Here is a 13288-nt window from a genome sequence, read left to right on the forward strand (position 1 = left end):
TCTCTTTGGTATGGTTTATTGAAAAAACGTTTATTTCGGTGATACTGATACATGTGACATTCACTCATACAGAACAGCTATACTGTACATAGTACCGTGTAGTTTCTCTACAGGCAGTAAATAGACGCAAATTATGCTCCATTTGCACCAACAATCACTCTAAATCACACGTACGCTGAAAATCTGTAACGTAAGTTACGCAACTGGTTATTCGATTATGTATGTAATAGAACATATAAAACAATTAAGTAAAAATAAATTAACGCGCGGAGTCTTATCTAGAAATCAGAGAAGCTACTCCGAAGAGCACGATTCTTTCCCTTAAGTGTACTTCTTGTTTCTTTTCATTTATGAAGAGGATCAAAATGACCGTTATGTTACGTGACAAAATACATTACATAGCAATACAAAGAATGATCATCACCGCCACGTATAGTTCCGATGCAAATTAATGAATAACGAACGCTCGTCGATCAGTCTTTTGTATACTCGACGTATCAACGACGTGGCAATCAATCTCTGCAGCACTTGCACGAGAGACTGTGAAATTCAGTCTAAATTAGGACAAATAATATATGCACTGATCAGTTATAGTTAAAGTTCATCCTTTAAATCGTCGTCGTCTCCGCCGGTCGGTGGAACACCACCGCCTGCACCCTGGTACAATTTGGCAATTATAGGCTGAACAATATCGGTAAGTTCTTTCTTTTGCTTCTTGTATTCTTCTGGATCGGTATCTGGATTTTCTTCGAGCCATTTAATCTTCTCTTCGATAACTTCCTCCATCTTGGCTTTATCGGAATCGCTGACCTTTGAGCCGAGTTTCTCCTTGTCGTCTAGTTGATTTTTCAGAGAGTAAGCATACGATTCAAGTTCGTTACGCGCTTCTACGCGTTCCTTCAGTTTCTTGTCGTCATCTGCGAATTTCTCAGCATCCTTGATCATCCTGTCGATATCTTCGCGAGTAAGTCTATTTTGATCGTTGGTAATGACGATCTTCTCTCGGTTGCCGGTTCCTTTGTCTTCGGCGGATACTTGAAGAATACCGTTAGCATCGATTTCGAATGTGACCTCGATCTGTGGTATTCCTCGAGGTGCCGGTGGGATTCCGGTAAGATCGAATTTGCCAAGAAGATGGTTGTCTTTTGTCATTGGACGTTCACCCTCGTATACTTGAATGGTAACTGTGTGTTGGTTGTCCGACGCGGTAGAAAAGATCTGTGATTTTTTAGTCGGAACTACGGTATTTCTGCAAGTAAAAGGGAAATACATTACGCATTTGTATCTACGAATAATTTTAACGAGGTCGATAAGAGAGAAGAATATGTTTTTACCTGGGAATAAGTTTGGTCATTACACCTCCTACAGTCTCGATACCCATGGTAAGCGGGTTGATGTCCAGAAGCACGATAGCATCTGTATCTTGTTCTCCGGAAAGTACACCAGCTTGAACAGCGGCACCATACGCGACGGCTTCGTCAGGATTAATACCTCGAGATGGTTCTTTGCCACCGAAAAATTCCTTGACTAATTGTTGAACTTTTGGGATTCTAGTAGATCCTCCGACAAGTACAATTTCGTCAACGTCTTTCTTGTTCATGTCGGAATCTTCTAAAACTTTCTGTACAGGTTTCAAGGTGCTACGGAAAAGATCCATGTTCAACTCTTCGAATTTCGCACGCGTCAAAGTTTCCGAGAAGTCTTCACCTTCGAAGAACGATTCGATTTCAATCCTCACCTACGTAAAAGAAAGAAGGTATTAATTAGTATACATTGTTCTTTCCCAAACAAAGCATTATTACTAAAAAGCTTCTACATACTTGATGGCTAACGCTAAGTGCCCGCTTAGCTTTCTCAACTTCACGACGCAACTTCTGTAAAGCTCTGCTATCCTTGCGTATGTCCTTGCCCTTCTTCTTCTTGTACAGTTTGATGAAATGGTCCATTACCCGTTGATCAAAGTCTTCGCCACCCAAGTGAGTGTCGCCGTTAGTTGCCACGACTTCGAATACACCATTATCGATGGTAAGTAAGCTGACATCGAAAGTACCGCCACCCAAATCAAAGACTAAAACGTTCTTCTCTCCATCTTTTTTGTCTAAGCCGTAAGCAATTGCTGCAGCTGTAGGTTCGTTAATGATTCTCATGACGACGAGTCCAGAAATAGTGCCTGCATCTTTGGTAGCCTAAATGAATATAAGCAATCGATTGGTATATGGTTTTGAAATTAAATCTAAATTGTTCTGTAGAAGCATGTATTGTACGCTTACTTGTCTTTGCGCGTCGTTAAAGTAAGCTGGTACAGTGACAACCGCGTGAGTAACTTTTTTACCCAAATATGCCTCAGCAGTTTCCTTCATTTTACCGAGAACCATAGCAGAGATCTCTTCGGGTGCAAATATTTTCTCTTCGCCATTGACCACCACTCGTATATGCGGTTTGTTATTCTTTTCAATTACTTTAAACGGGAAGAACTTGATGTCGTTCTGCACCGTGGTATCTGACCACTCTCTACCGATTAATCGTTTAGCATCAAAGACTGTGTTTTCTGGATTTGTAGTCAACTGATTTTTCGCTGCATCTCCGATCAAACGTTCACCGTCGGCGGTAAATGCCACGTACGAAGGTGTTATTCTGTTTCCTTGATCGTTAGCTATGATTTCAGCTCTTCCATTTTTGTAAACTCCAACACTGAAATAATTATATATCGTGAAAATATTTCTTCGTCGAATAGACGCTTATATCTTTATCAAAAGCAACTTTGAAATGAACAGTTTCTTTATATTACCAAGAATACGTTGTACCCAAGTCGATTCCAATGACAGTTCCAATATCTTCCTTCTGCTTTTCTTCCTTTGCGGAAGCAAGGGCTATCAAGCCCAGTACAAATAGAGCTCTAGCTCCCTTCATTTTTCTTGATATAAAAACAACCCTAAAAAAATAGATAGCGGTCAATAAAATTGTTTAAAACCCCTGGGAATTGTCTTTAAGATATCTAATACTTTTAATCGGTAAGATTTCGTAAAACACGTTCACGTACTTTCTTATACATATTGTAAACAAAAGGAAACTTATCCATCAAAAATTTTAGCGGCGACATATACAGTAAGAAAATCTTTTGAAAATTTGGATGAAAATTTTAAGCGAAATGAAACGATCGTTTCAAAAAAAGGAAACATAGTTAATAAATATAATTAATCTAATGTATAAAGATTGTTTAATCGTACAATATTTAATTTCGATGAACGTGTACTCCGATGCATCTTGCATCATACGAAATCATGAGAATTTGAAATATTATCGTAAAATAATGCAAACGACAGAACAATCACGTCCAATACCTTTCGCGAAAATGAAAAAGCAACGAATTAAATTTCGAACGAATGTACTTCGAGTGAATTATAATTTTTTAGTGAGACGTGGCAGATGAAGAATCATCGACGCTCAATAAAGCCTCGAGTGTGATTTTTCGTAATTCATTCATATTACGAAAACGACAAAGTTTTACTGCGTGAGGAATACTTACCAGATCACAAATTATACGTGCACTCCTTTTTTAACAAAGTAAAAATGTGTAATCACTTTGAGCAAATTTGAACGAACAACAGGAACAAGCAGGAATGACTGACTACAAACCGATCATGGTACCGGGATATTAACGAAAAGATTTCGTCGTGGCCTGCGGTGATTGGTCTCGTACTATCCGTACCAACGGAAAGATAAACGCGGATTGGTCCATCCACATACAGTTGGCTGCTATTGATAGGCCCACGTTGCAACGGTATCGTACTTCTGGAAATTTCGACTACATCTACCATTGGAGGAATTTATTCTAGATTTTAGACTAGAAGAGCCACGCAGCCACGTTGCACGTGAAAATATTTTCAGACAATTATCATTATCAAATGTCAAAAAAAAGTATATGTACACCCACAAAAAGATATTGTCGAATAAGCTTTATCATTCCGTTATAGATATAAACCTTGCATTTTTCTCAGTCTTCTTAAAAAATGTCCATATGTATATATACGTACGGTATTTACCGTTATCAACACCGCTTTATTAATTGTTTGCTGACAAAATTACACGATTTAGTTGCTTTATTAACAATTTATTCGAAAAATATCCATTAAAACTCTATGAACATGTCAAACATACAAATATCTTTAATATTTGCTTTTCGGTTGTAACATATCTAAAATTAATGGTGTAAAATATGTTATAATACAATCGGCTCCCGCTCTTCTCATAGATAGAAGAACTTCGTTTAACACATTTTCTAAATTGATAGCACCATTTTTAGCGCCATGATAAAGCATAGCGTATTCTCCTGAAACCTGATACACAAACATCGGATATTCCGGATGCGCATCTTTCGTGTGCCGAACAACATCCAAGTAAGGTAGACCTGGTTTCACCATAAGCATATCGGCTCCTTCAGAAACATCTCTAGCCTTCGATCGATAAATATTCGCACATATAATTTAATACAGTAAAATAACGGTATATAGAAAGTCGAATATACAGTAGTACTAACAGCAGCTCTAGCAGCTAATCCGTTACTTCCAGGAGGCAATTGATAACATTTTCTATCTCCAAACTTGGGTGCCGACTGTGATGCATCTCTAAAAGGTCCATAAAATCCTGATGCAAATTTCACGGCATAAGATAAAACTGCTACTTTGTTCGCTAATCCAGCCGCTGATAATTTTTGTTTTATCGCACCTATTCTTCCGTCCATCATGTCGGATGGGGCTACAATTTGCGCTCCTATGCAAAATACAAATGAAACATGTTTCGATACACAGTATTTCGATTAATGTTGGTAAAGATATTTCAAGGGAACGACAATTTCACCAGCTTTCGCGTAAGCAAGAGCAACTTCTGCGATTCGTAAAATACTAGCTTTGTTATTTATGCTCCCGTCATCGTTTAAAATTCCACAATGCCCGTGAACAGTATACGGACATAAACAAACATCGCATGCTATTAACAAACTTGGAAACCACTGCCTTATCAAAGGTACAGCTTGTATAATAGGATTCTCAGCACTGTCTGCATTACTTCCGATGTGATCCTATGGAAAATATAAAAGAATTTTAAAAAGAATTTCTCTTAAAATTTCATTTACATACAATTTACCTTTTTCATGTGTTTCGATACTCCGAATAATAGTATAGATTGTAGTCCTTTGGAAACCAATGGCTCCAACATTTTATGTAATTGATTAATGCCATGTCGATAGACACCTGGCATACTAGCGATTGGATCTTTAGCATCTTGTTCGTCTCTGAAAAAATATAGTATCTATATTGACTAAACAGAAACGAATGTGTTAAATGTTACAAACTACAATTTGCATGCATTTAATATTTTTCGATATGTTCATTTAAATTCTTATGTAACACATAAAATATTACTTTCAGAAAAGATCAAATTATCCTTTCGCTTACTTAATTTGTTACATTTAGATAAGACTGAATAAATCACATAGTTAAACACATATGAACATAACGCGTATGTATAAATATACACATGCGTGTATATATGACTATAATCGAAAGCGGTAGGTTATGAATCATACTTACGAAATAAATATCGGATACATAAGATTGTTAACGGTAATTTCTACATTTGGTGATTGCCATTGACGTAAAATAGGATGAAAAATCCCGCTGTGAAGAGTATGTTTGGCTGTGACCTCTCCCATTTTTTCTAAATAATTTTAATTTCTCTTTATATCTGTATCACGAATCACGACTTTCTATGGTACAAACCTACAAACGTTTTGTTTTGTAACTTGTGGTGCGCCCTTTCACTACGTATACTGTATCACCTGTACATTAAAACATGTGCAATGTCAATACATTTTTAATCGCTCTTTTTCCGTAAATAAATAATAAATAATTTTAATTATTTGCGATAAGTTTCTCTAGTTGAAAGAACCGAATCCGCAAACTATAAATTTGCTTCTATTCTATGAATTTATCACCTGTTTTTAAATTGTTTATATTTCTGGACAAATAAGAGCCGCTGTACGATAGATAATTCGTTTATTATTGATATATTATCGCATATATATATATACATATATATCTTATTCGAAATCACGATTAACACTTGCAATTGTAGAGTTGATTGTCATCGTGATAAGGTAAAAATATTTGCATAGTTTATCAACAAATTTTAAAGCGTAGAGAAACTATTCTCGTTCTAATGTTTATCTTTTTAAATTTATATAGATTAATCCCGTTACCAATTTATTTCCATAGTAATTACAAATAAAGGTTATTTATATATAACGGGAATTATTTCACAATTTCGCGCTACTGTATGAAATATGAATGTAGCTATTAGCTACAATACTATACAGGGTGTCCCAAAAGTCGGGGAGATTTTTGCCTTTGCAAAAATGTCGGATGGGGCTTCGTTAAGGAGATATTAAGAGAAAACCCCGACCAATCAGAGCGCGCGTAGACCGTTGGAGCGGCCGCGGTAGCGAAGGCTACGCGCTGGCGGCCGCGCTTGTACGCGAACAAGTGACTCGACGTGTATCGAAGGACATTGACGCTGCCGCCTAGCGCGTAGCCTTCGCTACCGCGGCCGCTCGAACGGTCTACGTGCGCTCTGATTGGTCGGGGTTTTCTCTTAATATCTCCTTAACGAAGCCCCATCCGACATTTTTGCAAAGGAAATTGTTGTACAGAATCGTCTCAGCTACCCCCCATTTCCGGCTCCTCCCCGACTTTTGAGACACCCTGTATATAAACACGATTTCCAATACGTCGTTGAAACAGTCATAAAGACAAAGCAAAGAACTGCAGAGGGCTTATAGCCTTATAATAAAAAATGTTACAAGAAAAAAAATGTAACCAAGATCGACAAGAAAGTGAAATGTTAATACTTTCGAATATTTATAACTTTTATGAATTTTCCTATGTAAAGGAAGGTATAATGCAGTGTTATTATAATGTCTTTCCTAATGTTAGGGATGGTTTAATAAGGCTTAGAAACATTTATAAAGAAGATCAAAAATCTGAATTTCATTTGACTTCTAACTATTTTATAAAATATCTACCACCTGTTAGGATGTATCTACGATTACCTGATGATTACCCTTCTAGAAATCCACCAAATTTTTATATTATATCTTCGTGGCTTTCTCCTTGGCAAATATCTTTTATTTGTCAAAAATTAGACGAGATATGGCTACACAACAGGGGACAAGAAATATTATTTTTATGGTTTGAATTTTTAAAACATGATCTTCTTAATTTTCTTCGCATCAAAGATGATTTAGATGTTTCATATTTATCCATGATATATAAAAATCTGTCGAGTTGTTTTGAATTGAATTTAATATTCAAAAATGATATCCGAGCTGTACACAGTATATTATTTTCCGATCCGGTACAATTTTTAATAAATTATCACAAACAGCGATGTACGCTTAAATTTGAAAAAAATTACAGCATGTGTACTATCTGTTTTGAAGAATTCAGAGGAAAAGAATGCATCAAACTTGAAACTTGTAGTCATATTTACTGCAAAAACTGTATGCAGAAATATATTGCCATAACAATTAATGAGGGTACCATAGGCGATATAACATGTCCTGGTTCTAATTGTAATTTTTCGATAGCATTTAATGACATCAAAGATCTGTGTCCAGATCTATTCTCAAAGTACGAAAGCTTATTATTGCAAATAACATTAAAATCTATGAATGATGTTATTTGTTGCCCTCGAATTTCATGTCAATGTCCTCTCGTATTGAATACTGACGATACATTGGCAATTTGTAGCAAATGCGATTATGCCTTTTGCATTTATTGTTACAAGGTATGTATTTTATATTTCGACAAACAGGCTAAAGCCAATCGTTTTCAATAAATTGTGTATTAGGTATATCATGGAGTTGAACCATGTTTTACAATATCAAGGGGAATAAAAAAGCTAATAGAAGATTATAAAAATGCTAATAACGACCAAAAACAATTACTGAGAAAAAAATACGGGAGACAACAAATACAAAGAGTTGTAGAAAACCACTTAGCAAAAGAATATTTAAAGGTATGTTTTCAGTTGCAAATATATACTAAATGTACAATTTATTTGATGTTAAGTTACATAACGCAATGGTTTGATTTATAGAAAAATGCTAAAGCTTGTCCAAATTGTCAAACTATGATTGTAAAAATTGATGGATGTAATAAAATGAGATGTATTCATTGCAAAGCTGACTTTTGCTGGCTGTGTGGAACGCACATCACTTCGAAGAATCCATATGAGCACTTTTTATCTCTAAATAACTCATGTTACAGACGTTTATTTGAAATAAGCGAGGAAAATAATTTCCAATTGTAAAGATACAATATACATTTTTATAGATGTAAAGATAATTACAAACCAGAAAAGTTAATTTGATTTTTTTGTATTGTCAAACGAGCGTAAGTATTACAGGAACCAAACAAAAAACTAATTTCTTTGTAACCGATATAATTTTAATATAACAATTTATTTATTCCACTTATATACAATATGTGTATATAAAATAAAATAGTTCATATATCAATAAATAGTAAATCGCTATTCATGGTACTAGAGACATACATATCAGAGTATGGTTCAAGCATCCCTTGGTACGTGAACTTCAACAGTAGCTTCTGTTACTAATTGTTCCGCGACAATAGACACTGTTGACCCTGGTCTTTGATGATTTACTATGCTATCTATAAGTTACCATAAATACTGTGAAATATCTAAGAAGCTTATTAAACAATATTTTGAGTTTTACCTGCACATTCTTTGTCACATTCCAATAATCTTTGTCTCTTATAAAATCGTGCCATGTTAAGTTCTATAAGTTTAGGACCAAAAATCCAATATCCCAGGCTTCCTCCCAATACGATAGCGATATTAATATATACATTATATGTCATAACAGCCAACATTAAAATATACCCAAGAACCGTATGTATAAACCAATGAAACACTTGAAAACTCCAAGTGGAGCAACGTATACTAAGAAGGAACATATAATGTCAACTTAAAGTAAATAACCTTATTTTACATACCTAATTTACAAAGCAATGGAATATCACATACCAACGTAAAGAAGACTGCCTTTTAACAGATCGCGAGGATATTTTTAATAACAAGGAAGAGTTTTCAGACGTTCTCACTGTTTGATTTTGTATGAGGACCATAGTAGTTTGTTGTATTTTTATATGCAAGATCTTCATACCCTCGTACAGTATAGCAAGCGCAGTTAAACCCAAACAGGTGCAAACTAGGCTTGTTGTCGTGACAACATTATACCCTGGTAAAAGGAAACTACCTAAATTGTTTCCAAACCAAAACCATATATGCATCTGAAAGTAGTTGTGCCGGATAAATTAATTACTGTAACAATGGTAAAAACATCTGTTACAGGTTGCACGTACCTTAACCGATGTAAACCTTCCGCAACATAAATTACAATTAAAAAGAATTATTAAAACTGATAAGAAAATGTATGTATAATTATCTTCTACATTCTGCACTCCACCTAGCTTTACCCAGTTATTCACTAATGACTCCACTGTACATTATTTACAGTTCGTTGACATATCACTTAGATTACATTTCCAACTCCATAAATGTCTGATTTGCTACGAAGTTAATTTATTTGTTATATTTTCTCATTATGCTGATTGCTTTTTACTCATAGCAAATGAGTCAGAGAAAATCCGATATCCATGTTTTCGTAAACATAGATAAAATACGAGACGAGATCTCGAGAACGTTTAACATGTTATCAAACATTCGTTTAAGTATAATATGGTACTATCGCACTTTTTGAACGTGATCGAACGTGCGGCATAAACAAAGTTGAAAGAAAAAAATTTCTCAATAGCGATTGTATTTTATTGCTACTCGCGTTGTTTGAGGTTGCTAAGAAGCAAGCAAGCAAGTCACGTGATGTTAGCGTAATATGCAAATCGGTTTTAAATTCTTACGACTTGGACGGATTAATAAGCTTTTATCGGAATTGAAAGAAAAATAAACCGTAGAACTGTTTGTGTTATTTCGACCGAAGCATAATAATAATAATAATAATAATAATAATAATAGTAATAATAATAATAATAAGTTATAAAGTATTTGGGACTGAAATAGTGCATTGGAAAACGCATCGATCGTTTATTGGTCGATGAAACGAACAACCGTGCTCTTACGAAATCTCCGATACGGTAAGTTAGCGTTTCTCAAAATTCACTTTCATTTGGACTTCCTCGATAAAAAGAAAAAACAATTGTTTACGAATGTAACAAACTTAGGAACGGACCTATTTGTATTTCATTAAGAAAAATAAACCGAAGAAGGAAAACTTTATTCGATATATGAACACATGAATAAATATTAGATGCATATATACAACAATAAAATAATACAATTCATACACATACATGCATAACACATGTATAAGGAGACGTGTAGTACAGACAGTACCGCGTAACTCGAGATCGCGTAATACGATGCTCGTTATAATTTAACGAAAGGGTTCGATCGCCTTGATGTTTATTCGACGCTTCGTAAAATTGAATTAACATCTAATAAAAATGGCTGATCTCTGGTTGAAAATGATTAAATAAAAGTTGAAAGGTATAAGAGCAATTCGCGAGAAAGAGCCGGAAGGTGGCGGATAGAATGAAGTACGACAGCGCTACCTACATCGTCGGGACGAGCAAGCGTGGCTAATCAAAGCACCAAAAGGTAAGCCGTAAGGGCTGTTTATTTTTGGGTTTTCGTTCGTCCTGCGAGGCTTTTTCTCGAGTAATGTGCTTCCTGGCCGTGTCGGACTGTACGCCGTGCTTGAAAATCAGTTGACGAAGCAGCAATGACCACGGAAACGTAGGTGAATTCGCCGGACAGGCCGTAACGTCGAGCATCTTGCCTAGTAAAGTGAAAACTCCATTTGCTCTTCCCCCTTGCTCTCTGAACGACCCCCCCACCCCCCATCCCCCGTCTCCGTCATCGTCCTCGTTCTCTGGTTGGCGCCTTTCTAACCAATTGCCAGGCGTGCACCGAGTCCACCGACGTGTATATACGTGTGTGAAATAATACTGAAACACCCAGCTATCGAGAGAACTTTTTTCGCGCACGCATCTTCACGCATCATTTTACACGCGCGCCTTGCGCCCTGCGTCCTTTTAACGCGGCGAGGCGACCGTCTTTAACAAAGGGATATCCTTTCTACCGTTGTTTATTCGTCCACAGGAAAATGAGCAGTTCCGAGGAGGTATCCTGGATTTCGTGGTTTTGCAACCTCAGGGGCAATGAGTTTTTTTGCGAGGTAAGCACGCTCGTTGCATTCAGATATCTCGTGTTATCGTTTCTGATACATCCTGCACCCACGAAACCTAATCTGTTCTTTCGAGGTTAACTCCGTTGGTGTTCGCACCTGGACCTGCTGTGATTGTTGTTCTTTCTTTTATTTTTGATACGCGCGGAGTAGCAAACTTCAGAGTAATCTTTGAAACGTACGGTTGATATTGTCGCAATAATATAAATTGAGTTCGATTTGGATAGAAAAGTATACCGTAGGTGCAGAGAAATAACATAATTTTCTATGTTCGATTGCCGAAAGCGGTATCCGTAATCGCATTATAGAAGTTCATATAATACTTTGTTTTTACGAAACACAGCGCAGTTTCTATCTTCTAAGGCGGTATGATCTCGTAAAGAATGTTATGTATTTCTTGTGTTATTTACGGAGGTTAACGTAAAATTTTTGCAGGTCGACGAGGATTATATCCAAGATAAGTTTAATTTGACTGGACTAAACGAGCAAGTACCGCATTATAGACAAGCGTTAGATATGATTCTCGATCTAGAACCTGGTAATTAATTATTAGTACATAGTCGATAAACAACAAAATTGCTTTTAAGACTCTTATTACGTCGTAGATGATGAATTGGATGGTCACCCGAATCAGTCGGAATTAGTTGAACAAGCGGCAGAATTGCTTTACGGGTTGATCCATGCTCGTTATATTCTCACCAATCGTGGCATTGCTCAAATGATCGAAAAATATCAAGCCGGTGACTTTGGTTATTGTCCACGTGTTTATTGCGAAGCCCAGCCCATGTTGCCGTTAGGTCTTAGCGATGTTCCCGGGGAATCTATGGTCAAAAGTTATTGCCCTAAATGTATGGATGTTTACACGCCAAAAAGCACGCGACATCATCACACTGATGGAGCATATTTTGGAACAGGATTTCCACATATGCTTTTCATGGTTCATCCAGAGTATCGACCAAAACGTCCAGTTAATCAGTTTATACCTAGGTAAGTAGTTTTTTCTTTTGCATGAAACATACTAAATATAATATACGTAAGATAGATTTATAAAATTAAATGAATAATTAAATATTTTTAAAACAGGTTATACGGCTTTAAAATTCATCATCTAGCATACCAGATTCAGCAACAGTCTGCATCAACGTTTAAAGCACCATTGCGGGCTGCTAATTACAATAATGGAAAACGTTAAAAACATCACGACATAGTCTAGAACATTTTTTTCATTAAACATAATACAATTCCTAATTTCGTCCCTAAGGATTAAATAAAATATTATTTTTTATATCGCTCTTTACACATCTTAGCAAGGCGCTGAAACGTCAATCGTTTCGTTTACCATCCATCGTTTGCGAGATTAAGTGCGACACTCTATACTTTTCGGATTTTTCCACGGTATTTATAGTATGCCGAAAAGATTAAAGAGTGATATATCAAATTTGTAATGCTCGTTAAGCGCCATGCTCGTCTTTATTTCAATTTTAGTAACAATTTTTATTTCGTGTTGAAAATCAATTGTATCGTTACATCAATTCTTGTCCATTAAAACAAAGGATGAAATGCATACTTAGGATAATTACTAGTGTGTAAGGGTGCGGAGGAGATTCGTGGATAGATTGTATCTGTTAGACGAGTTTCGCATCTCCAGGATTGCTGCCAAGTAGTTCCTATGCGTAAGGAAGATCACAGTTGAAGGTTGATCGCGATTTAGAGGAACGGGTAGCATTGGATACCGATTAACTTTTCAAACAGAGGAAACGACATAAGAATTGATACTTTGTTAAATATTTAATTTAACTATGAAATAATATGAACGTAAACTATGAAAGAAGCAATTTATTTATACATGATTTATCTTAATAAAGCTCAGATGAATGAGAAGATATGGAGCAAGTTTAAAAGTAAAGACTGCATACTATTCTGTAAAATCTTGTTTTCTAT

General features: G+C 35.9%; 4 protein-coding genes across 16 annotated transcripts; 2 read left to right on the top strand and 2 right to left on the bottom strand.

Moving 5' to 3' along the window:
- Positions 1-11: 11 nt before the first annotated feature.
- Positions 12-3670, bottom strand: LOC128881255 (endoplasmic reticulum chaperone BiP). Its single transcript, XM_054132118.1, has 6 exons — positions 3527-3670; positions 2789-2932; positions 2271-2691; positions 1821-2186; positions 1335-1738; positions 12-1249 (listed from the first exon to the last, which is right to left on the bottom strand). The coding sequence occupies exons 2-6, from the start codon at positions 2908-2910 to the stop codon at positions 595-597; spliced, it is 1968 nt and encodes a 655-aa protein (XP_053988093.1). The 5' UTR covers positions 2911-2932; positions 3527-3670; the 3' UTR covers positions 12-594.
- A 420-nt stretch (positions 3671-4090) lies between these two features.
- Positions 4091-10833, bottom strand: LOC128881258 (delta-aminolevulinic acid dehydratase). 8 transcript variants are annotated; one of them, XM_054132132.1, is made up of 10 exons: positions 9561-9922; positions 9447-9462; positions 9109-9374; positions 8798-9024; positions 5786-5836; positions 5589-5715; positions 5143-5290; positions 4858-5077; positions 4538-4770; positions 4091-4454 (listed from the first exon to the last, which is right to left on the bottom strand). In XM_054132132.1, the coding sequence occupies exons 3-10, from the start codon at positions 9372-9374 to the stop codon at positions 4167-4169; spliced, it is 1560 nt and encodes a 519-aa protein (XP_053988107.1). In that variant the 5' UTR covers positions 9447-9462; positions 9561-9922; the 3' UTR covers positions 4091-4166. The 8 variants fall into 8 exon arrangements, with proteins under 8 accessions (XP_053988107.1, XP_053988106.1, XP_053988105.1 ...); XM_054132131.1 differs by having other exon boundaries at positions 9551-9922; XM_054132130.1 differs by having other exon boundaries at positions 9447-9581.
- LOC128881261 (E3 ubiquitin-protein ligase RNF14-like) lies at positions 6754-8540 on the top strand. The gene is made up of 3 exons (XM_054132138.1): positions 6754-7842; positions 7906-8073; positions 8155-8540. The coding sequence occupies exons 1-3, from the start codon at positions 6850-6852 to the stop codon at positions 8365-8367; spliced, it is 1374 nt and encodes a 457-aa protein (XP_053988113.1). The 5' UTR covers positions 6754-6849; the 3' UTR covers positions 8368-8540.
- On the top strand, positions 10104-13288 carry LOC128881262 (casein kinase II subunit beta). 6 transcript variants are annotated; one of them, XM_054132144.1, is made up of 5 exons: positions 10104-10235; positions 11263-11338; positions 11783-11885; positions 11935-12334; positions 12431-13288. In XM_054132144.1, exons 2-5 carry the CDS (start codon positions 11267-11269, stop codon positions 12537-12539), a joined length of 684 nt encoding a protein of 227 aa, XP_053988119.1. In that variant the 5' UTR covers positions 10104-10235; positions 11263-11266; the 3' UTR covers positions 12540-13288. The 6 variants fall into 6 exon arrangements, with proteins under 6 accessions (XP_053988119.1, XP_053988117.1, XP_053988120.1 ...); XM_054132142.1 differs by lacking the exon at positions 10104-10235 and adding an exon at positions 10317-10758; XM_054132145.1 differs by lacking the exon at positions 10104-10235 and adding an exon at positions 10701-10758 and having other exon boundaries at positions 11953-12334.

This window comes from Hylaeus volcanicus, chromosome 8 (genome assembly GCF_026283585.1).
Source record: "Hylaeus volcanicus isolate JK05 chromosome 8, UHH_iyHylVolc1.0_haploid, whole genome shotgun sequence".
Taxonomy (NCBI): domain Eukaryota; kingdom Metazoa; phylum Arthropoda; class Insecta; order Hymenoptera; family Colletidae; genus Hylaeus; species Hylaeus volcanicus.